The 25,387-nt window shown below is 53.1% G+C and overlaps 1 protein-coding gene across 1 annotated transcript in view; it reads right to left on the minus strand.

Annotated features, from left to right (window-relative positions):
- The window catches only part of Lrp1 (LDL receptor related protein 1), an 80,479-nt gene that overhangs the window by 52,930 nt on the left and 2,162 nt on the right, over window positions 1-25,387 (minus strand). The window contains exons 2-10 of the mRNA XM_036169737.1: window positions 19,051-19,173; window positions 16,626-16,763; window positions 14,554-14,673; window positions 12,024-12,152; window positions 11,674-11,937; window positions 2,125-2,287; window positions 1,820-2,042; window positions 649-838; window positions 173-316 (exon numbers count right to left, since the gene is read on the minus strand). Of these exons, the coding sequence (XP_036025630.1) occupies window positions 173-316; window positions 649-838; window positions 1,820-2,042; window positions 2,125-2,287; window positions 11,674-11,937; window positions 12,024-12,152; window positions 14,554-14,673; window positions 16,626-16,763; window positions 19,051-19,173 (1,494 nt within the window). The remainder of the gene's footprint in view (window positions 1-172; window positions 317-648; window positions 839-1,819; window positions 2,043-2,124; window positions 2,288-11,673; window positions 11,938-12,023; window positions 12,153-14,553; window positions 14,674-16,625; window positions 16,764-19,050; window positions 19,174-25,387) is intronic.

The raw sequence follows: 25,387 nt of genomic DNA on the forward strand, positions 1-25,387 counted from the left end.
TGTGTGTTCGCTAAATGTTAGCGGAATGAATGGATGAATGAATGGGTGGGTTCCTTACATCTCTGCCCTTGGCTTCTCTACCTCGACAAGAGGCAGCGGGCTGTGGGGGCCTATCTGAGGACCCACCCCCACACCCAGCAGGCCCACCTGCCCAACCCTCCCTGTTACTTACTCTTGCAGGACTTCCCGTCACTTCCCAGGCTGAAGCCAGACCGGCACCTGCAGGTCCTCGCCTTGTGGCTGTTGGCCAGCAGACAGATGTCGGAGCAGCCGCCTGGCTTCCCATACTGGTCGTTCTCACAGGCGTGACTCCGCACTGGGGGGCAGAGGGGAGAGCTGTCAGCGCCCCCCGAGACTCTGCTCAGGCCATCCCAGTGGGCTTTTGTTCTGGTCCCATTTTAGAATTTGGAAGCCACAGGACTAAGATTCCACTGCCCTGCTATAACTTAGCCTCAGGCACAAGGGAACTGGGGGTGTGGAGGAGTAAGGATATCGACCCATGGGAAGAGAAGCCAGGGTTGGTAGCTTGGGGTCGCTGCCCAGAAGCACTCTCGATATGAAGCATAATGGATCCCTAGAACTGTGACCCTGAGCTTGGAGTCCTATCAGGGTGAAGCCCACTTCGGAGGGGTCACTGAACCCGCTTACCTCGGGGCTGACGTCTCTGGTGGTAGATGTGCAGGGCACCCCCCTTGTCCACACGGGTGACAACCTGGTACTCAGTGCTGTTGAAGCGGTTCACTCGGATCACACTGGTCTTCTGCTGGGTGTTGGCGTTGTCGGAGTTGGTGGCGTATAGGTAGTTCTCGAACACAGTCAAGCCATACAGGTGCTCAATCTGGGACAGTGGGCATGGTTGGTCAACGAGACGAGAGGGATGTTTGCTTTGCCCAACAGGACCGTGGCTTCCACCCAAACTCCGGCATCCTACTCTCCCAGGTTCGCCTTCCAGTTTTATTTAACTCAATGCTAAACTTTTGATTCCTCTATTCTGGAAAAGTTGTCAAGCTCCTACCCACCCTTCACAAACTACCTCTTTAAAGAACTTCTGGAGCTTTCTAAGAGGCGTTATCCCCAGCCCACTCCACAGTCTGCCTCTATGGTGACACTGCTATCCGGCATCTGGTGTGCTGATTGGTGAACCATCCCTCCCACTGAGGGCAGGAAAAACGTCCCTCACAGAATTAAGCTCCTGGAAGATGCTCTGATGGTCTTCAGCCGAGTTAGAATTGGGCCCTAAACCCCACCCACAGAGAACTGTGTCCAGTGCCGTTCGGCGCAGCTTTTGGGGGGGCCGAGGACACACTCGTGTCCCAAGGAGGCCTCCAGTGGCCAGCTGCTTCAATTCGCCCAAGATCAGGGGTTTGCTGGTCTGTGAGACTTTCAAGGTTAAAACCAGAAGAGTCCCAGGCAAAGCCCCAGGGTCGGTTGCTCAGGCAAGTGACTCCAGGATGGATGTTCCACCATGGAGCGGCAAGACCAAGTGCTGGCTGCCCAGCTGTGTAACCTCTGGCAAATTACCAAACATCCTCGAGCCCAGCTTTTGTCAACTGCCTGCTCCTCTCCCGGGGGCTACTTTAAGTACCAAATGAGAAAAAGGATGTAGAAGGTGCCTTTTAAGTGACTGCTCCCATTAGAATGGAAACCCTGTTCTCCCTCTTCACTGACACACTCCTGATGGCTCCACTCCCTCCAGAGGACACACGTTGACTGTCCACACTTACTAGGAGCCCTGGAGGTCAATTCCCCTGAAAAGGACCCCCTCCCACCACCACCAGACGACTCTGGTTAATTGTTTCCCCCAAGAAAGCTGTCTCACCAGGATGCCTTGGATGATGGTCTGCCGGTCCTTGCCCTCATAATCTACCACCTCAATGTAGTCGAGGTAGGCGTCTGCCCAGTAGACCAGGCGGCTGACAAGGTCCAGGGTGATGCCGTGCGGGAAGACGATCTTGCTATCGACCAGCTTGGTGCGATTCTGCCCATCCATGTCACAGCGCTCCACCTTTGGGATCTGCCCATAGTCGGTGAAGAATACCTTCCTGTGGGTGCACAAATGTTAAATGGGGTGCGGGCACCGGGACCCCTCCTTCCAGAATCAGAGCCCTGACCTGCCACTCTCACCCCATGGCAGGGTCCAGGGCAATGCCTTTGGGATTGTAGAGCTCCAGGTCCAGCAGGGTGACACAGGTGTCCCCGTTTCGGTTGCAGACAAAGATCCTATCGTCAATGTCATCCACAAAGTAGAAGTTCCCTGTCAGCCAGTCGATAGCCATCTGTTCCACGTCTGGAGAATGAAAAGAAAGTGCTATGTGGGCCAGGCCCTCCCACAGGCACCCAGCCCTCCTGTGAGCTCTTCTCTGGGGCCTACTCCTCCCCCAGGCAGCTGCAGGAACCTTCCCGAGTGCCTGTGGGTGTCACCGGCAGAGTCACGGTTTGATACTCCTGGTGTTCCCAAGTATCTGGTCTCTCCAAACAGAAGTCTCCGAATACACTCAACCCCCAACCCCACCCTGGGCTGAGGGTTGTCATAAGCAGGAGGGGATTAGGTCAACATTGGCCGACTGACAGGTTATTCCAATTCTAATCCAGCCTTCAACAGGAAAGAGCTGTCTGTCCTGGAGTGCCGACAGACAGGAGAAGAGGCCTGGCAGCTCACCCCAATATTTTCTTTTTAATTTGCTTTTACTTGAGATAAGAGCACTGTAACTAACTGAAACAGCACCTATCTTTGGTTTGGGCCAGACTTATATTCACTTTACATGGTAAGTCTAATTATTTCATACTAACAAGAAGTACTGGCTGGAAGCTGGACATGTTTCGTAAGTTTAAAAACAAACAAACAAACAAACTGGAAAGCGGAATGTTCATAAATGATCTCAGCTTGGAGAAAAATATTTCAAAATATTAAGTCCATACAGCATGGCACAAGGTTGGGGACACAAGGTTAGGACTCGGTTACAGGAGTCAAACTTCCCCTCACACCCCCGTTTCTGCAATGTTCTTACTGCTGAATCCCCTCAAACCCCGGGGAAGCACAGAAGAATAGGAAATGTGGAGCAGAGTCCAGGGGGAAGGTGAAGGTAGGACCCTGGAGATAAACCAGGAGGACCCTGGAGAGAAACCAGGAGAACCCTGGAGAGGAGCTTCCGGATGGTGAGGAGCAGCTTCCTTGGTCACTGTAAGCCATGAAGGGCGGTAGACGGGACAGTTGCTGGCTTCCCTCCCAACACAACCCTGGCTTCCATGCCCCCCACTGACCCCGTTCAGATACCCTCAGAAGTGATGCCTCTCAAAACTGGGAGGTTCCTGAGGCAGAGATTTTTATCTGCCAGATTTCAACCACAGGTAAAGACACCTTTTGGCAACTTGCCTTTGGTTGAAGCGTATCCCACACTATCCAGACACTCTTCTGCTTCACAGCTACAGGTATAACCGTGGGCTCCGGTTCAAGTCCTCCCCTCCCCCCACCCCTCCCCAAAGGGATCCAGGGGCTATTTCTTAATAGTGGGAGGGGGTAAAGGGAATAGGAACGTGGTATCCAGGGAAGTTGGCTGTCTGGTGACTGACTCACAGTCACAGGACTGAGGAGGGAGAGAGGGGGAAGGGAAAGCGGTCACTAGAGGCACTCATAAACGGTTTCCTCTTCAGGCCCCCTCTGGTAACCCCACCCTGAGATGACTAGAGAAAGAGGTCACAGGAATGAGGTTATTATCCCGCCAAATGCCGACACAGTCCCAAACCTAGGTACTCTGTCCTCTGGGCTCCCAAGACTACCCCGTCTTGGGGTGTAGGGCGAAGGAGCATGAGGAGAACAAGGCCATAGAGGAAGAAAGCTCGGTGTAGGAGTTAAAGGCGACCAAGCTGCCCAACGCATGCACGGTTACCACAGAGAAACCAGATTAAAATGCACCCGCTGGGCCACCTCCAAAGGAAACTCACATCCCAAAGCAGGGGCCTTTCTGCGGCCCTGGCCCCACGCAGCCAGCAGGACAACCGAACGTCAACAGGGCTGTGTGCCCTTTCCTCGGTGGGCACTGCAGGGGATCTGGGGGGCCGCTGGCACGTATGCAAAATTCATCAGTCAAATCTTGTTTTCCCAGCACCAGCTGGCACAGATGGCCTTCTCTCCAACTTCCTCAGGCTTCCTGAGTCACTGCCCAGCTCTAGGGCTGGCAACACCCTGGACCTGCTCCCCCATCCACCCTTGGCAAGAAGGGAAGAGAAGAACCCTGCAGAGATGTGATGCCCTGCTCCCAGATGCAGCTCCATAGTCCGTCTGAGCCTCAAGATGGGGTGACCTGCCTGGGTGAGGGGCCCCTCTCCTAGCTTGCACGCCCTCCCACTTCTGGGAAAGAAGGGTAGCCGTTCCTGCTCTCATATAGTTACCCTTGGCTGGGCTTCCCTCACCTCCCCAAAGGCCAAAGCAGGGTCCCATTCAGCAGGCCGGTGAGGAGTTGGCAAGAAATGACGTCCCCGGGCCAGCCTGGCCTCCCCTTTGGTATTTTTGCAGCTGGAGATTATTAGTCGTAAGCAAACTCCTTTGTTATACAACCCCCATCAACACACTATTTTTCCTCTCTCCTAAAGTTCAGATTCCTCTGCCTCTCCCCACCCCCAACAGCCACAGGCCACTGCTCCAAAGCTGTGCAGAAAGGAAGGAGGTCATATTCCTCACTGTCCATGAGCAGTCTCTGGGGTACTGGCCTTGGCCCTATAGCTCGGGGTTCAGGTGGAGCCCTGGACTTGTGTCTACAGGAGCTGAATATTCCTGCTCTGTAAACCTAGATGGTGAAAGCTGGGCATGGTGATATACATTTGTATATATGTAATCCCTTAGGAGCACTTAGGAGGAGGAGGGAGGAGGGTCAGGAGTTTAAGGCTAGCCTTGGCTACACAGTGAGTTCCAAGCCCAATAGGGGTGACATGAGACTGTCTCAAAAAAACCAACCAGGGGCTGGGTGCTTAAATAAAAACACTTGCCGCTCTTCCAGGGAACCTGGGTGTGGGTCCCAACACCTACATGAGGTGGTTCACAACCATCTATACCTCAAGCTCCAGGGCATCTGCACACACATGATGCACATAAACTCACACAGGCACAAATACAGGCACATAGATTAAAAGTGAACAAATAGGGCTGGAGAGATGGCTCAGAGGTGAAGAGCACTGACTGTTCTTCCAGAGGTCCTGAGTTCAATTCCCAGCACCCACATGGTGGCTCACAGCCATCTGTAATGAGATCTGGGGCACCCTCTTCTGTATACATAATAAATAAATAAATCTTTTTTTTTTTAAAGTGAACAAATCTAAAACAAACAACCAAAAAAACAAAACAAAACAAAAAACATACACACAAAAACCCCACACCCACCCAACCAAACTAAACCCAACCAAAAGGGTAAAGGTTGTCTTTTGCCTTCACCGGGCTGACCTGCCCCAGAGCAACCTCCGGCCTTCCAGAGGCTCTGTCCAAAGGCTCAGATAAAGGAGGAGGTACCTCGTGCTGAGGGAGGAGTTTGGTGGTGGTCGAGGGAAGGGAGGTTAGGACTTGAGGAGGGTGAATGAGTCAAGAAAGGAAGACCACAGCCCGATTGCATCATCGAAAAGGACTTTCAGTTCCAGGCCCTAGAATAGACCTGGCTGAGTGTCTAAAAGTGCTGAGCTCCTTTGCAGTCCCAGTGCTCGAGGCTCAGCACACCCAACTCCTGTATCTCTCAACTTCTCCATCATCCACATTGCTCAAGAGGTATTTCTTAAGTTGTGGCCCCTTTCCCAGAAACATGACCCCCAGCAGACCCCAAGACGACCCTAGCTTCAGTCACAGGATTTCTGTAAAATAAGGAGATCTGGGTGCAGGAAGGGGGCCTTTAAATCTTAAGAAAAACTCCAGACACACCCACACACCCGGAGATTACAGGGCATGCACCAAGTCCCGTGATGATGAGGGACCCCTATCACTCGGGTTCTGGTCCTTATTCTAATTTGTTCCACCTTACTTCCAGCGTTCTGCTTTGCCCTGGGTTCTGCTGGGCTCCGAACACCTCCCAACTGGGACTACGGGCAAGTCGGTCAACACTTGTCCTTCTCATCAGGAAAATGGGATGGTACATTCAGGGCATGGAGCACATGGCACTCCACACACACCCTAGACTCCAACCAAGCCACCCTCTTCCCTAACCCAACCTTCCCACCATCTCCCTCAGCCTATGGCCTCCTGACTAAAGGTGGGTAATGGGATGGGGGGGGCGTGTGTGTGCAACAACTACTGTTCTTATTCCCCCAGAGTGGACCTACCCTGACTGGAAGCAGCTCTGGCTACTTCTGTATAGGAAGAAGCTCCCCCGACACACAGGAGCTCTCTGTGCTGGAAAGGCATTTCACCTCCAAAAGTGCCTGTCCCCGTTACAGGCTTCAGTGACCCCAGACTCTCCATCACGACTCCCACCTGACTGCAGATGAAGGGAGAGCAGGCCCTGTCTTTACGTTTCCTCCTCGGTGTCTGAAACACCGGCATCGATTGGTTTAACAAATATTTACTGAATACAGAGTCCTTCCTCTGCTCTCTTAGAGCCAGAACATCCTTTCCCTTCCCCTTCTGGCCTTGGAATACCCCAGGACATTGGCAGAGCACGGTTCGCAATCCCACTCAGGGGTCAGGCCAGTGAGGCGGGGCTGGCAGGTCAACTAAAGAACATGTTCCTGTTTGCTACCAAAGCCCGACTTCAGCTCTGGCCTGTTCCACCAGCAAGTCCAGAGCTTACCCGTAACTTTTCCCCGAAGCACCCTTCCTAACAGCCCTGCTTGTACATCCGGCCAGGACCCCGTGGGTGAAATGCCTGGATTCTGCCCTGCCTGACTTAGGGTCTCTGCGTGATTGAGAAATTCTCACTGGGCTCTGAAATGTCCGTCTTGCTTAAGTTACTTCCTTTGGCTTGAAAGCAGGGAGGACAGAGCTGGGGGGTAGGCTGGCTTGGGAGGCAACTTCAAGGAGACAGCGGGGGAGGAGAGGGCAAGACTGGATGTAGGCCCAGAGACACAGGGCTGGTGCTGGCCAGGAGAGGAGGAGCAAGAAAGGGCTGTTAGTGACTAGGAACCCAGGAAAGGGAACGAGAAGCCAGCGTGCCACGCCGAATGGCGGTGGCAGAGGGCAGGGTGGCTAGACCTCCCCTGGTATCACAACACCCTGTGGGAGTCAGAAAGGTCAAAGGAAGGAATGCCTTCACGTGTCAACTCTGGAAATGTGCCATTTTGTAGAGTTTATTTTTTTAGAGAGGATCTCACTCTGTAGCTCACGCTGGCCTGGAAGGCACTAATAATCCTACCTCTGCCTCCCAAGTGTTGGGACCACAGCTATGAGCCATGATGCTCACTCAGCTTCTGAAGTACTCTGTAAACACAGTAGGGGACGGAGAAGGGTGGGGTGCTGTTTGTTTATTTGCCCCCCTCTAGAAAAATCACTACTTCATTTCCTGTTGTGATTTTTTTTAAAAACACACCCACCCACTCCACCCCACCCCCCATCTCAAAAATTAATTAATTAGGGATGGAGAGATGGTTCAGTTAACAGAGAGCTTACTGCCTGTGCATGCGGGCCTGAGTTCTATTCTCAGCATTTACTTTAGAAACCTGGTTACTGGGCTGGAGCAGCCTGAGCCCTGGCTGCTCTTCCAGAGGTCCTGGGTTCAACTCCTAGTACCCACATGGTGGCTCACAACCATCTATAATGAGATTTGGTGCCCTTTTCTGGCCTACAGACAGAACACTGTATATGTAATAAATAAATAAATCTTAAAAAAACAAAAAAGCTGGTTGTTAAACCAGGCGGTGGTGGTACATACTTTTAGTCCCAGCAGAAAAAGCTGGTTGTTGCTGGGTGATGGTGGTGTATGTCTTTAATCCCATCACTCAGGAGGCAGGGGCTGGTGGATCTCTGTGAGTCCAGCCTGGTCTACCTATGAAATCCCAGGCCAGCCAGGGCTACACAGCAAGACTTTGTCTCTAAACCCATTTAATAAGGTGGTCCTGGCAGAGCACACTGTGATCCCAGCACCAGAGAAGTGGAAACAGGAGGATCCCTGGGCTGGTCAGCCAGTGTAGCTGGATCTGCAAGTAGCAGCTTCACTGAGGCCTTACCTCAAATACATAAGGCAGTGAGCGGGGCTGGAGAGGTGGCTCAGTGGTTAAAGGGACCTGTTGCCCTTCCAGAGGTCCTGGGTTCAGTACCTAGCACCCACATGGCGGTTCACAACTGTCGGAAATCAAGTTCCAAGGGATCTGATACCATTTTCTGGCCTCTTTGGCACTCGGCGTGCATAGACAAGCAGGCAGGCAGAACACTCATACATGTACTAAAATAATTAAAAAATAAGGTGGAGACATCTAACATTGACTTCCAGCCTTTACATGCGTGTGCAGACACATATATACACACAAGTACACACACATACATACACGCACCAAAGATTAATAATAAAGCCACAGTATAGGAATGTTCTAATGGTAATATCAGATAAGAATATAGCTGTAAAGCTGAACTTTACAACTAGGGGCTAGAGGCAGGAGAGAACCGAAGTTTGGGACCAGTCTTAGCTGTATAACAAGTTGGAAGTCAACCTGGGCTACACAAGATCCCGTTTTAAAAATACAGAACAAGGGGTTGGGGGTGTAGCTCAGTGGTAGAGAGCTTACTGGCCCTGGGTTCAATCCTCAGCTCCAGAAAAAGTAAAACTCAGAAACCAAAACAAAACCTGTTAGCAGGGCTGGTGAGACGGCTCAGTGGGTGAACTGAAAAGCTGGAGGACCTGAATTAGACCCTCAGGACCTATACAGTGAAGGGCGCTCACATGCCATCTGATGTTGTCCACATAGCTCCCATGTGCACACACATACACACAAGAATAAAATGTAAAAATAAATAAATAAATAAATGAAATTTTTAGCCACATTTTTTTAAAAAAAAGCTTGTGCATGCTGAAATGCACACAATCTCTCTAGAAGTCCCTTATTGGTTTTTGAATAAGGATCTTGCTGTACTGAGACGTGGGCTCGAGTGAGTTCTCCGTCCTCAACTTCAACCTCACTAGTCTTGTTTTCCTTCAATCCTGGGAATGGGACGCAGGGCCTGCCAGGAGCCACCCTCCCGGCTCTCCTCCCTTCCTTTCTGGCCTCACCAAGCATGGCGTGGGAACTTCAGGGTCTCGCGGTTCACTAGGTGGGTCTGGGCTGTGGCTAAGGTAGGAGCCGAGACACCCCAACCTGGGCCAGTGTGACCACGGGGCTAGGGGAGATGGGTTCAGCAGCCTGCCCCATCTGAGGAGAGAAGTCACGAGGGCCCTTCGAAGGCACTCAGGATGCAGAGCAGACCGGTCGGTCCCCATGCTTCGGGACCCATGTGAACCGGCTCTCACATTAGCTTCCTTCCTCCTTTATATTCTATTTCTGTTTGCAGAGGTCTCTCTGAGGCAGTAGGCTGTCCTCACTGGCTCCCCACCCCTCAATCATAAGACACACACCCCTACCTCCTCACTCCCCCCCACTCCCCTGCTTTAGGCATGTCCCTAGGGATCTCACAGAGGTCCCTGTCACAGGGAAGGATGGGAGGACTGTAGAGAGGACTGAGAAGGCACAGGTAGGGGACTTTTCCTTCATCCTCCAGGGAGCTAATTATAGGACCGCAGACCCCAGCAAGCAGGTGTGTCCCTGGGCCCCTGGAGTTCCCTGACCCCAGGGCGGGCCTCCTCCTGAGGAAGGGGATGTAGTAGGGGTGGGGGGGAGGGTGTTACAGAGACACTTCTGACATCCTCAACTCAGGGCCCATAATTAGTTTGTGGGATGAGAGCAGACAACCATCCTCATGGTGACAGCCAGACATCCTGGCGTCAGGAGTGGGGGTAGAGATGAGGTAGGGAGGAAGAGAAGCTGGGGCACACTGGAGCCTCGAGGATTTTCCCCAAGAACCTTGGTCCCTTCCAGGTTCCTGGACTCTGCCCCAGGGGCCCAGTAAAGTTCGGCAGCCTGGGGAGACAAGGTAAATCTGTTTGCCAAGGGAGGGGTATCGACCCAAGGTTACTTCCTGCTTCTGTGGGGAGGAAGTCCCGAGAAAGGACCAAACCAGAGCAGAAGTTGAGAAGGTTCCCAGAGGGTACATCACAGCCACCTACCCAGCGTACCACTCTCTGGCCCTGCGGCAAGGCTGGAGGAAAGGCTGCCATGTCTCTTTGCCCAAGCAGGCCTGTTGAGTGGGACGGTGAACAAGAAACACATTCTGGAAAGTTGTCTCCCATCTCACCACACAGGGCTCCTTGAGCTGCCCACCCCTCAGGGGCCGGCAGCTTTCAGCCCAGCACTCCAGAAGGACACATACATACCCATCACAGTGGACCTAGGACACTATAGTGCTGGGGCGCCAGAGCCAATGTTTGAGCAGTATCCTGAGCCACAGACAGGAAGGGCGCTCCTCTGTTCTCCACCATCCCCCAAAAGGACCCTCTCACTCAGACGGAATCCTTCATAACTTCATGGGACCTTTGCTTTCTAAGGAGCCTCACAGGCCCAGAAGGAGCTTACAGATCGGCTATAGGAGCTAGGATATAGCCAGCCACAGAACACACACTTAGCGTTTGCTAGTGAGGACCCCGAGTTCAGCATCTGCACTGGCGGGGGGCTAGGGGGCTGGGGGACGACGGGGCGGGACTAAGAGGATCTGAAGTTTGCAACCCCTAAGCTATGTATTTTATTTACCACAAGGCTTTCACTTCAGTTTATCAGACCTGGACAGACTAGCACCAATCCATTACGCAGCTTAGGGAACCCAAGTTGAGGTAGGGGATTCTGGTTTACTCGGGGTCAGAGCTCCAGTTACGTCTGAGGGCTGGGGACAAGGCATCAACCACAGTCCAGGTCCTTCCCCTCAGCCCTCTGTGGTTTTTCGGGGAAGGGGAGTGCCTGCTGTGGACTCTGTGGAAGTAGTTTTTGTTTGTTTGTGTAACCACATTGCCGTGGATCTGCACCCGGCTATGCGTAGGCCCATCCCACAACTCCCTTCTTCACTGTACGACAGTCGAGCTGCGCAGGCAGCGAGCCTGAATGGGAATGGCCAGCATCTCCTCAGTGCTCGGGCAGCTCACGGCTCCTCCCTCAGTCTCATTGACTGCCAAGGACCGGAAACGGGCTCAGGGACTTGGCACCTACCCAGCGGTGGGAAGTCCTTTCTGGCCATACTCCTGAGGACAAAAGTACTCCACGGAAGACCAAACTAAGCCAGGCTCAAGCGCCTCTGCCCTCTGCTACCTAACACCCCCATTCCCTGACCCTTCTCCAGATCCTTCGCTTCTTCCCCTAGTCCTGGCTCCTGCTCCATGGGAAAGCCCCTCATGGTCTACTCCATACTCGTCTTTCAAGGACGGGACAGTCCCTGGTCTCGGGAGAGTGACCATTCATTACCCTGAGGCCTCCCTTAGGCCTGGACCAGAAATGCAAAATGCCATCTAGAGAGAGATAGAGTGTAGCAGGAGAAGAGGCATCACTCTCCTCAAGACGCCTCAAGCCCTGTCTCCAGCCTCTGTTGGAGGCATCTTCATTGGGCTCCTGCCCCAAGCAGGGCTCATTCCGTCTAATGTTTCCAAGTCGGGTCCCTCTTGCCCATCCCCCCCCTCTGAACAGGTGACTCACGGTGTAGACTGAGGGAGATGTTGATGGTATGCTCATCCACAAAGCCCTTCAGGCCAGGCATCCGGGCACACTTGAGCTGTGTCTGGGCAGCACTGTCCCCGACATGCACCCAGCATACGGTCTCATTGGCGTAACTGAAGTCCATGGCCGTGGTCTGTCGGGTGCTGGTGGGTGTGATGGTGGACACCTGGGCTCCACTCAGGTATGTAGCTAGGATGTTCTGGGAGTTGGCGATCAGTAGCACCGGAGGCCGATCTACTGGCTCTGCAGATGGGACAGACAAAGGTCAGTTGGGACGTCTGACGGTCGAGACCACCGTTTGCCCCGGGGCCAGGGGCGGCCTCACCCACCATTCTTGGCTTTGCATGAGCGGTTGTCCGGCTGGAGCAGGTAGCCCTCGACACAGCCACATGTGAAGGAGCCATCTGTGTTGGTACAAAGCTGGCTGCAGGTGCCATACACGGAGCATTCATCAAAATCTGCGAGGAGAGAGAACAGGAGAGCTGTTAGCCAGTGCAGCAAGGGTACCCTGAGATACAACCAGCCAAGGGACAGTTTGGTGGAATCGATGACAGATCCGAATGGGCAAACCTACTGCCCAGACAACACAGTTTTGGGATTTCCTCTGCTCCATCACGCCCACTGTCATTCAGGAAACATTTCTCGGAAAACCCAAGAGGTAGGCTCAGAAGACAGGACTACATTACTGTCTTCACGAAATTTACATTCTGGTAATAAACGGAAGGCTGATGTTATAACAAAGGAAATAAAAGGTGAAGCTTGGGTTCGAAGGGGTAGTAGAGTGGAAAATGACCAGTACTGCTGGAAACAAAGGGAAAGCCGGGCCGTGGTGTACGTCGGCGGCAGGGTGCCTACCTGACATGTGCAATGCCCTGGGTTTGATCCTTAGCACTGCACTTAAAAGGCAAGGGCCAGGCGGTGGTGGCAAACACCTTTAGTCCCAGCACTCGGGAGGCAGAGCCAGGCGGATATCTGTGAGTTCGAGGCCAGCCTGGTCTACAGAGTGAGTTCCAGGACAGGCACCAAAGCTACACAGAGAAACCCTGTCTCGGAAACAAACAAACAAACAAACAAACAAAATCCAGGGGCTGTGGAGATGGCTCAGTGGTTAAGAACACAGCTCTTCCAGAGGACCCAGGTTCTGTTCCCAGCACCTCATGGTGACTCACAACCATCTGATGTCAGTTTCAGGGGTTCCTATGCCTTCTTCTGACTTCTTGGGGCACCAAGTATGCACGTGGTACACAAACACACATGTAGGCAAAACACTCACTCATACATAGGAAAATAAATAAATCTATGAAAAGGACAGAGGGGCTGGAGAGGTGGCTCAGCTGTTAGGAGTACTTGTCCCTCTAACCTGGGTTCAGTTCCCAGCGCCCACATGGTGGCTCACAACCATCCATAATGTTAGTTCCAGGGGATCTAACACCCTTTTCTGTCCTCCATGGGCACCAGGTATGTATGTGATGCACATATGTAGGTAAAACACTGATACACATTTAAGAAAAAAGATGGAGAAAGCCTGGCTGGGAGGGTCTGACGTACGTAGCGTGGTGAAGGACAGCCGCACTGAGAAAGCGCTGTTTGTGCAGACTCGAGGCAGGCAGACTTCAAACAGGAAGGTTTGCAGTGTTTGTGACAGAGGAAAAGCTGGGGACATCTTACTCATCAATAGGGAAATGGCCAAGTAAACTGTGGTCACAGCAACACGTCACAGTGGTTTTTTAGTGAATGAGGTAGATCTCTGCAAACTACCATGGCAGCGTGGGGGAAAATCCCTAGAATGTACTGAGGGGTGAAGAACATCGTAAGTGATACCTACAGTGTGGCATTACGTATGGAAAAAGAACACACACACAAGCAAGATTTACAATTAGATTTTTGGTGAGGACAACAGAGGGCTGGTGGAGGGGTAGATTCACTTCCAGAGATGGGAACGGGGGCAGAATGGAAGAGAATTTACTAAGGAGCTCTGTTTTATCTGTAATGCTTTTAATTGTTTCTTTTCTTTTCTCTCTGTCTCTGTCTCTCTTAAAGATAGGGTTTCTCTGTGTAGTCCGGGCTGTCCTGGAACTCTGTAGACCAGGCTGGTCTCGAACTTACAGAGATCTGCCTGCCTCTGCCTCCCAAGTGCTGGGACTAAAGACGTGTGCCGCTGCTGCCAACACCACCCAACTTTGATCTTTTCTTTTTCTTTCTTTTTTTTTGGGGGGGGGGGGGCTTTTACTCTGTAGCCCAGGTTGGCCTGGAACTCATAATAATCCACCTACCTCAGCTTTTCAAGTATTGGAATTACAGGTGTGAGCCATACCATCTGGCTAATGTTTTAATTTTTTTACAACAAAATTCGTGTGCTACGGAAATTTTTCCAAAGAGTTTTGAAAGCTCCGCTGAGAGCAATACTTAGGGCTCATAGCCACACTATGTCTGGGCTGCCCCTTGAGACCTCCCTTTTGTCTTTTTTTTCCTCAGCCCAGCCCTGCTTCAACTCACCTGGCAGTCAGCCCCCTCACATCCTCACACCCCACACACATCCCCACCCAGTCATACCTTTGCATGTCCCCCTCACACCCCACACACAGCCATGTTCACATACCTTTGCATGTCCCCCTCACACACACATACCCCACACACAGCCATGTTCATATACCTTTGCATGCTCCCCCACACACACCCGCACACAGCCATGTTCACATACCTTTGCATGTCCCCCTTACACACACACACCCCCCACACACAGCCATGTTCATATACCTTTGCATGTCCCCCTCACACACACACACCCCACACACAGCCATGTTCATATACCTTTGCATGCCCCCCCACACACACCCACACATAGCCATGTTCACATACCTTTGCATGTCTTTCCATCTGCCTGTAGCTGGAAGCTGCTGTTGCAGAAGCAGGTGGGTCCACTGGGTGTGGGGACACAATGGTGCTGACAGCCCATTCGAGAACAGTTGACCCGGAGCTCTGCACAGGGTAGGAGAGACACACTCAGGCCCCCAGACACGCAGCCACCCCAAGACAGCAACCTTCCCCCATCTCCAGGCACCCTTCAGAAGCTGCTTTGAAGTAAAGGCCACGGTGCCGGTGCCCAAGAGGGAGAGCACTTAGGAAGCAAGTGCAGGATTTTGCAAAGCCCAGAAAGCACCAATGCCAATGTGTGACAAGGTCACACAGCAGATTGTGGCTTGGCACCCGCCTCTTCCTGCTCGGTCACTCTGGACCATTGGTGTCACCCCCCCACACACACACAAGATGGCTTCTGGTTTTTTGAAAGGGTCAACAAGAAGAGACAGTGAATCTTATCCCTTCCCTGTGCCTTATGTTTGCACCTGAAGGGAGGCACTATGTCAGCTCCAGGGGAGGGTGCAGTAGAGACAAGCAATACAATTGCTTCTGCCCTCTGGCCTAGAAGTGCTGTTCTAAGTCATCCTTGAGCTCCGGAGGCCTCAGAGGGAAGACCCAGAGTCCAGATGGAGGAGGAAGAGGAAGAAAAAGATGAGTTCCTCCTTCTGCCATGACCCACTTCTCCAGGGGAGACAGAGGGGGTAAGACAGGGGCGGAGCGAGGTGGGAGAATTGTCCCCCCCCAGCGACCCAATTAAGGGCTTGCTTGGGGCCAGGCGACTAGGCCACAAAGACCCCTTTGTCCAAGCTCTTCACACCCCCACCTAGGAGAAACCCGCTGAGAGGTTAAGGTGTTTAAAGCACTGAGCTCGCCGGGAGGGGCTGGGGGTGCGGGTAAGCCTCAGTTAGTCTCCCTCTACCTTCTGATCAGAAAGACTGACTTTCCAGTCTTTTTCACCAAGCGGGTAAATGTTGCCTGCTGTGGGAAATCTGGAAAAGAAGTCTTGTGGGCGGGTGGGCTTCTCTAATATTGCGGGAGGTGCCACGTCAAGTTTCTTGTTTGCCTGTTTCTGAGACTAAAAAGGTATTCGAAAAGGAAGCAAACCTGGGCACACAACGCTCCAGTTAAGACTGACCACGGGGCTGAGGTCAGCCCTAAACTAACTTTCTGTACCAAGAGCTCCAGATGATATCAGCCAAAAGGAAGGAGAAAAAAAAAAAAAATCTCCCACAAACTCCCTTGCTCCACAGTCCCTGCTGGAGTGAAAGGATCCAGATGTGTCTCCTCCCACAAGCAGATGTTTTCTGACATGTGTATGACATATGACACAGGCCCCACCCCCACTCCTGTGACTGCCCTCAAGACCTGTCAAATGCTGCTTGCTCCACGCCCAGAACCGGGGGCAGAAGAGAGGCTACTATTTCTCTAAGTCAAGCCTGAAGGTTTGTCCCACATCACGGATTCCTCTTAAACCGCTACCATAGCCAAGAGGTGTGACTGGTTACTGATGTCCCCTCCTCGGTCTGAACGGCTTTCCCATCAACCAGCCTTGAGAATGTATGGAAAGGAAGGGCCAGAGCAGCCTTTGGACCCCTCCAAGACTTGCAGTTCTTGAGGGATGATGCCTTCTAGAACTCTGGAACGGTCAGTGAACCAAACGTGAGGTCCCTAACCCTAGCTCGGATGACAACATCTCTGTTCCTCTGTGTTCACACCCAGGAGTCATATAGGAAAGCGTTTGAAGAAAGTAGTCCACTATTAAAAAACAGAGTATAACAACACTTCTCACGTAATAGTTGAGAACAGGTTTGAAGAGCGGTGACTTGTCCAAGCACACACAGCCAGAGGAAAAGCGCCCAGGCTGGCCCACAGCTGAAGCCCATAGGGGCTGTTTGATCAAGCTCCAAGCCCAAGGGGCCCACTAATTTCATCGACAAGTCTGGGAATGGGAGCAGGACAAGGTCTCATACCCGGTACAAGGACAGTCCTCGGATCGTGAACTGTAACATCCCCCAGATGCTGCACCAAGAGAACATGTACCCACGGCACAGGAGAGTGTGTGGCCCCCTTACCTCGGCAGTGAGCTCCCTCGTCAGAACCATCCATACAGTCTTGGACCCCATTGCAGAGCCGAAACATGGGAACACACAGTTCGGTCCCCAGACAATTGTGCTCATTTGGTTGACATCTCTGGGCTTTACTTTGGGGACCTGGAAGCAAACAGATGGGATGGCATCACCAAGCTGCCTGAGGTAGCCAGTTAGGCATCCCTGTACTGGGTAGGGACGTTGAGGAATAAACCAAGATTGCCATTTCAGAGAGCTATAGACCTCAAGAGGTAGCTACACATCTGACAGCCATGTGAAGGGGAACACCAGGGCCTACCGTAAATGTTCCATGCTTGTGGACCCTATAGACTCGACATTCTATAAACCAGGAGACAGGCAGACGCTTAAGGAAACACAGTCCCTGGCAGAGAGGGAGCTCGCATGATAAACAAACAAGTAAACTACCTTTCTGTGGTTCTCAGAGCATAGAGCTCAGTGTCAGGTGAAGCCCCGCATCTAGAAGTGAGCCAGTTCTAGACACAGCACCAGCCACATGCAGTTCTCAAACACTTTAAGTGTGCTAAATTAAAACTCCATATAAAGCCAGGCATGGTACCCTTAATCCCAGCACTTGGGAGGCAGAGGCAGGCAGATCTGGGTGAGTTCGAGGCCAGCCTGATCTACAGAGTGAGTTCCAGGACAGCCAGGGCAACACAGAGAAACACTGTCTGGAAAAATCCAAAACAAAACAAAAAAACCTTAAACCTACATATAAAATATATACTAGTTTTTTATATCAAATATCAAAAGAGGGCCAAAGATCGCTAATAATTTCATGTAAGTAATATTAATATACTGAAATAATATTTTGGCTGCATTTGATAAAAATATTCAAATTAACTTTAGCTGTTTGCTTTTTTTTTTTTTTTGCACCAGAGCTGAGGACCGAACCCAGGGCCTTGTGCTTGCTAGGCAAGCGCTAAATTCCCAACCCCTGTTTGCTTTTTTAATGTGGAGCATTAGGCCTAATGGGAAGATCTAGAAAGGTCAAAGCTTGTGGTCTACTGATAACATCCTTCTTAGTCTCCATAGCTGCCAGGAAGAGGGATGAGATAGTAAGACACCAACCGTCCCAACGGCAAGGTGTGTCTGTGCTGGTGTTGACCCCACCTGAGTAAGGAGGGATTCGTGTGAGGCCTATAGTGGTGATTACAGAGGTTCTAGGCAAGGGAGTTTCCATATTTGTGTGTGTGTGTTTGTGAGAGCCTGTCTGGGTCTGAGTGCCCCCTGCCACAACACGTGTTTGGGCGTCTGTCTGAGTGTTTCTGCAAGCCACTTCCGGGAGCACCCACTTGGGCTGTGCAAACTACCCAAGCCTCTGTCCGGTGGGTGTTCATGCCTGGTGCAGTTATGTGTGTCTGTTATGGTCCAGGAGGGTGCATGTGTGTTAACACATGTGTGGGGATTCAGTAAGACAGGGTTTACGCCAAACTGAAGGAAGGGATGAACGAAAGCGTGTGACCAATCCCCAGGCCTCCATGTGGCTTTCTGTCCTTCCAACACACAGGCCCGGGGTCAGAAACGTGGAGGGGAAGTGGCGTAGACCAGAGGAGGCTCCAGGCCTAATACCCCCCGGCGATTACTCCTCCAGGGCAGGATGCAGGGGTGAGGAAGAACCAGTAGCTTCCTTTCCGCCCTAACCACTACCCTGGACAGCCATGTTGGAGGTATTAGAAGGGACACAGGATGGGACTGAAGCTGGATGATGAGAAAAGGTAGCATGCTTAGGCCCTTGGCCAGGATTGGCCATGCAGGGGAAATACTGAAGGTAGAGACCCTAGGACTCTGGGGTCCTGCCAGCAAGTCCCTATTCACCCCTCTCCTGGCCACTGGGAGGGTGAGGGCTGAGTGAGGACCTTTCTCCCAGTTTAAACAGCTGCCTCTGATTACACCACTTATTGGGGGCAGGGGAAGGCGGGGTGCCGGGAAGGGCACAGGGGTGGGGCTTCTGGTACAGGGACTGAGCAAGGGCAGTGCCCTTTGGCCTGGGAGACTCAGGGCAGACGGGTACCTGGCAGGGCCTGAAGGCCACTCGCCACTGAGTGCCAGAGAAGCTTCAAACGTGGGAGGAAGAAAATGTTGTAAGGAAAGGGCAGCTTGGTTATCTCCTTTGTGGCAAAGGTGCTCCCGGGAGGCTACTGTCCCCCAACAGCCTCGGGGGTGCAGCAGCCAAGGGAGAGATCCGAGGTACCGTCGCTGCTCGTACCAGGCCGGGGGCTTGGAAGAGGCAGGAGGGAACGAGCGCTGAGCTATGTCACGGGTGGGCACAGCCACAGAGCAAGGCCCGCGCCAGCCAGGCTAGCGTCTGGCCGCTCCTATCCCAAACACCCCGCAAAAGGAGAGAGAAAAGCCCAGGGCTTAGAGCGAGGGACCCAGGAAAGGAACTCACAGATCTCAGGGGCCTCGTCAGAGCCGTCTGGACAGTCCTTCTCACCATCACATCGCCAGCCCTTCGAGATGCAGGTGATTTGGTCTCTGCAGGCAAACTGCTTAGGGCTGCAAGTTTTAGGGGCTAGAGGCAAGGAGAGAAAGGGGAGGTTAAAAGGAAGGATGGAGGTCAACTCGTGGACGCTGGAGCTTCCTATGCCTCCCCAGCACCCATCCTGCACAGAGTGCAGCTATAGTATAGCACAGGGGGAGGATCCAAGAGTCTTATGGCCCCTTCCCAGGTTTTCTAGGCCGTGTGTCCGGCATGCCCCTCCACCCCACGGCTTCAGGGTCAAAGTCCGTGCCGCTCTGGTTTCATCATGAACCCCAGCACCCCCCTGACCTTGCTAACTGTGACAATGGGGCCGAGCAGAGGCCTCTGCTGTGTTCTCTCTCCACGCTCCTCTTGCTCCCACGGGCAGCCCACAGACGGCCTTTCCTAACTAACCACTCCGCTTCTCTGACCTCAGGGACACTACTGGCCTCTTGACCTGTCACCCCCAGCTCCAACTCCTTGCCGCAGGGTCCTGGCTGGCTCCATCTGGAGGAACTACTTCTGACGTCCCTCACCTGTGCAATGACCGGATCCACAGGGACCACCTGACTTTAGTCTCCCTCATCCCCAGTGAGGAGCTACATCACTGACAGCTGACAGACAGGGCTGTGTGCAGAGTTACGTGCTGGGGGGCAGTCATCAACCAGCTCTCTCCATCTGCGATCTCATCACTTAGTCTTCCCTACAGGACAACGCCTAGAGAGCTGCTAACGCCCGGTTTCTGGGCCAGACCGGCCCAGATCACACACCTAGCAAGTGGACAAAATCAGGACTCAACTCAGTTCAGCCAACTCTAGGTTCTCTCTCTCTCTCTCTCTCTCTCTCTCTCTCTCTCTGTTTTATTTTCTGTGTACGGGTGTTTTGCCTGCATGTGTGTCTGTGGACCACATGTTTGCCTGGTGCCTGAGGAGGGCAATGTATCCCCTGAAAGTGGACTTACAGATGCGTGTGAGCGGGCTTTGGGTGGTGGGAATCGAACTCGGGCCCTCAGAAAAAGCAACCAGTGCTCTTAACCTCTGAGTCATCTCTCCCCCCATGGCTCTAGGTTCTCAAAGACTGTAGTCCTCTCTCATCTGATGCCCCTATCACCACGTCCAGCACAAGGGCCTTTCACCCACACCAGGGCAGGGATCCCGTCTTCCACCCGGGTCAAGCCCATTTCTGTTCCTCTGACACACACTGGAGGCCAGCTCTGTGACAGGCACTGACTAGGCACCAAGATGGGTGCAAAGGCCAAGAAACCCTCAGGAGCCACAGTTCCTGGGGAGACTGTACAGCACTCACTGGAATGCAGGACTGAGACCGGAGAGTAAGAAGTGTGTCTTAGGGCTCTGAAGGAGGGAGTCCAGTGGAAATACCCTCTCTCCCTCATCCCCATCTCTGGCAGGGAGGACTGTACCAGGCCCCTGTATCCTTCATCCCCACCTCTGGCAGAGGGGACTGTACCAGGCTGATCTCCCTCATCCCCATCTCTGGCAGGGAGGACTGTACCAGGCCCCTGCTCTCCCTCATCCCCATCTCTGGCAGGGAGGACTGTACCAGGCCCCTGTCTCCCTCATCCCCATCTCTGGCAGGGAGGACTGTACCCAGGCCCCTGGCCAGAACCAGAGCTGAGTTCAGGAAACACATCAAGGATGGCCTGGCCAGGCCCCCTTCGAGTCCCCCTTCCTCCCTCCTACCCTGATCCGGGAATAAAGGCCCCTTGAGGAGATGGATAATGCTGAGTTCATTACCCCACTGGGCCAGCTGTGAGGTCTTCCCAGGGAAACAGCCCGCCAACCTAGTTAGCATGCTGGAGACCATCACTTCCCCTGGCCAGCCAGGCCGGCTGAGGGGGGGTGGGGGCGGGAAAGGGATTGCAGTGGGACTCAGAGGCAGATGGGATGTTTGGAGCCCCTGAGACATCGGTGACACTTCTTCCCTCCCCTACCTGGGGCTGAACCCATGGCCCCGACTTTCCCCAGGGCAGAACTCACAGCTGGGGTCTGAGGTCACTGGCTGGTCATTCTAACCTCCTCTGTCTTCCACGTCCCAGCCACCGGTCCCTCCTTTGGCCCTCACATGGTTCCCCCACGGTCCCCCACCCCCATTTTTGGCCTGAATTCGACAGAGGAAACAGCAGCTGGCAAACTCCAAAAGCTGAAATGAGAGAGATTCACAAACCAGATGTGCTCTTGCGGAGGGAGGGCAGTGGGGGATGGGCCCCCCTCCCTCCCAGTCCTTCTGCACCATCTCCTCAGGCTCAGGGGCAGAGGGTGGATGGGGTGGGGTGGGTGGGGGTGCATGTCTCTCAGGAGAGCCAGGATAGCAGAAGGATTGGAGATCGATAAGTGAAAGAACTTCCTGTCAGCCATGGTGGAGAAAGCCCTAGGAATTTTGAGTGAGAAGGCTGAAGCCTGTCTTTGATTTCCTTCAGGGGGAGAAGAAGGAAAACACATAACCTACTTTGGGGCAGTTTCCACAGCCAAGTGAAGCCTCCTCCAGGCTGGGAGGGAGCTGGGATGGGGGTGGGGAAGGAAATGTATAATCTCCTTAAAGGCCAAGCCAACTGAGATGCCCTTAGCTGAATCGTCGGCATCTGAACCCAAGATTCAGAAAATCCACTCTTGGGGCCTTCAGATGGGAAACAGTATCATCGTTGGTTAGGAAGGGTCTCTGCCTGCTCCCACCCCACGACCACTGAGTACCACACACAGACCGGAAGCCCTGGGGTCCTCCTGTCAAGCTGCGAGGTGTTTGCTACTTCAATCCCATCTTACAGAGGAGAACACTGAGAAGGAACGGGCAGAAACATGGTTCCTCTCGCCTCGGAAGGGGAACAGGGGCTGTGTGAACTGGGTAGCCTCTGGGGAGGAGGGTATGGAGGACAGGAGCAAGGATAGGACAGAAGAGGGCTGGGGCAGGAGAGAGGGAGAAGGGACAGCAAACTGCAGGAACATGGGGACACAGGGGCTGTCTGTTCTCAGCTTTGCCTGGAGATGTGACCGCCATGCTAACTTGGCCAACACCCTGCCCCTCCCCAACCAGGCACCCAGCCCAGCCATGGCCCCCAGGGCCACCAAGCTGGAGCCAGGGCAGGAGGTGTGGGGTTGGGTGTGTATCCAGACACAACACAGACCCCCACTGCCTGGCTCGAGCCTTGGCTATCATCCTCTGTCCCACTCTGGGACCTTGGGGTGGGGTGGGGACAGGAGGCCAGTATGCCTGGCTAGGGAACAGGGAGAGAAGAAAACCCTGGACAGAGACGTCTCCAAAGAGCAGGGACCTGTCCTTCAGCAGCCCCTGGGAACCTCAAACATTCTTCCAGAAGGACAAGGAGACAGGAGGCAGGAAGAACAAGAAAGCAACCCTGGGGCCATTTGGAGAGTGACTGGGTAGAGAGAGAGCTAGGCTCCCTCAGATAGGAACATTTCAAGGGAAACCACATGAGGAGCCAGAGAGGTTGGGGCAGGCTGCGGGAATATGAGCTTTCCAACATTTGGGAGCCGGGCAGCAAGGGCCTCAAGCCCAACAGAGCTTTTCCCAAAATTTTATGTATTTTGGGTGTTACCAGCGGCTCCTTCCCGCAGCTCAGTGAGATTCAGACACATTTTTGTCATTCCTGAGTCTGGAACTCTGCTTTGCGGCCTGGGACAGATGGACAGACAGGGTGGCTTGGACCGCAGGGGGAAGAGAAGGGTCTCCTCTTCTATCCTGAGTCAATATTGACTCAGGACATTAGCCTGACCCACGACCCTGTCTTTTCCTCTCCCCACAAATAAAATCCAGATCCCCTCGCATGCCTGCGGAGGTCAACATATCTCTCCCAAGGCTGAGTCCATTATTAGCCCTCCCCCATTCCCCACATGGCCTGTGCTTACCAGCAGGAGAGCGCTAAGCTCCTGACCTCCTTAAGTCCTCAGACTCTGGTTAGGAGGAAGTTCTACCAGAGGTCTAACCTCTTTCCTTTCTTTCTGAAATAACCCCAATTACACACACACACACACACACACACACACACACACACACACACACACACACCAAGTTTTGTTGTTGTTTTAGAAATATTTGCTCTGATCCCAATTTCCAAAATCAGTCAAAGGGGTTTGGTTAGAAGAGAGGAATTTGGGGGGAAGTTGGAGGGGACAATCTGGGTCCAGGAAGGGAAGAACAGCAAAGGTAAGGGGCAGAAAGGAAAGCCCAGAAGAGATGCCACTACCAAGCAGAGCAGCTTTTGCGATCTAGGGGACCTGCACTGAGGTAAATATAGTTAGGCAAAAGAAAGTAAGTCGGTGACTGAGAACAGAGTCAGGGCTGGGAAGACAGTGGAGGACGGGTAAATAAAAGATGGCAATCAAGAGGGCCAGAGACACAGAGCTTCTGGAAGACCATAAGAAGATGGACAGACAGCAAGCAGACAGCCAAAAAGACAGGGAGGGGGCTAAATGCAGAGGTTGCCCAGAGGGTGACACAGCTGTCCTGGGGTGAACTCAGAGAATGACCCCCTCCCTCCCCCTGAGACGGAGGCGGGGCAGCACATATCCTGGCTTTGGGAGATAGAGTCCCAACACAGTAACTTCTGACCTAAGGGAGTCCAGATTAGAGCCTGCTGCCTCTTACAGAGGGGGAGGGTCGGGGGATGCCCAACTCTTCAGCCTGGGAAGTCAGGCCTGGGGGACTGTCATCTCATGGGAGTGTGACGGACAATCCCCTCTCCTCTACCCTTCACCTCCTTCTGGGAGGCTCTATACTGGTGCCATGAGGCCACAGCACGGGAAACACTCCAGAGCCAACTGCTTCCTTCTCCAAACAATGCAGAATCCTGCAAACCAGGCTGGAATCTGGGACAGAACACAGGGGGGCGGGACCAGGTTCCCTGGCACAAGTCACCACCAACCCAGAGACCCTTGCATGGTCCCACTCAACAGCCCTAGGTTCCCCAGGGACAAGCAAGCTCCCCCTACTCAGATCTGGATCACAGGAATTCAAGGGGTGGGCAAGACCCCCAGAAGAGAATCCAGGGTATGCAGGGCCAAGACAAGAAAGAGTAGCATTGGAATAAGGAAGGGCTTTGCAAAAGAAAGCAATGGCTGGTTGATTTGGGTTTTGTTGGTGCTGGGGGACCGAACCCAGGGCCTTGGGCACACTAAGTTTGCTCTGCCACCCACCCTGAGCGGCACCTAACCCCAGGAAGGGGTTGGAAGAGGGTGTGTGGGTTTGGAAAGGATCTGACTTAGGGTTGGGCCCAGGGTGACATGGTTGGAAGGCCCCGTAAGGGCGTGACGGAGCAATAAAACAACAAAAACAAATAAACAAAAAGCAAGGAGGCCAAGACACAACTCGAAGAAAAAGTCTTGGGAAGCTGCTGCCCCCAGCATCAAAATAACGGCCCAAAGGAATTTCCTACGTGCGTCTGGCTTCTGAGGAGGAAGCTACAGAGGGATGTTTAGGATTTGGGTCTGAGCAGGAAGACCGGAACCTTCTCTCAGGAAGCCAGGATGTTAAGACGTCAATCTGTCAATCTCATAACTCAACTGTTCACCTTTCCTAGCAACTAATAACAGGCCGGCTCAAGCAGGGGAGGAGAGGGCCAGGGAGAGAAGTCTTCCCTGAGCTGGCTGGCTGGCTGGCTGGCTGGCTGGCAAGCTCCCATGAAGTGTCCCTTCTCCTCAGCAAGGCCCTCAATGATCCTTCTCTCCATCACCCTTTCCACTGTCCTTGGCAGCAAGTGCATTCCACTGTGTCTCCTAGGAGGAAGTGAACCCTCACCCCACAATGCAGAGGACCCCAGTATGAGCTTCAGACACAGAGAGAAGACAGCCGGGGAAAGGCCCCTGCAGCTAATCCTGAGACGCAGGAAGGGCAATTAGAATGTCAGGTAAGTTGAGGCAGGAGGCCCCTTCTCTGGAAAGCCAAGAAGGACATCCACAGTCTACAGCGCCGACTCTTACAGGTCTCTCTTCCTCCCCAGGGGAAGGTGTGTTTGGAGGTGGTCCCTTCCCTGGGGACTGTGTTTCTCGCCAGGGATGGAACACAGGGCATCCTGTGTGCTAGGACAAATATTCTACCACTGACCTTTACCCCTACCCTGATGGGCCGTGCAGAGTTGCTTTGAACTCAGGATTTAGAGGTGCTTGCCTGGAGACGGTTAAGGAGAACATGTCAGACTCCCTCATTCAAACACCACCAATCAATCAATCAACTTAGCGCAGCATTTAGACTCCTTGGGGTGGTACTCCCTAGGACCCGGGCCCTTCACGGGCAG

This window comes from Onychomys torridus, chromosome 20, assembly GCF_903995425.1.
Source record: "Onychomys torridus chromosome 20, mOncTor1.1, whole genome shotgun sequence".
In the NCBI taxonomy this organism is placed as follows: domain Eukaryota; kingdom Metazoa; phylum Chordata; class Mammalia; order Rodentia; family Cricetidae; genus Onychomys; species Onychomys torridus.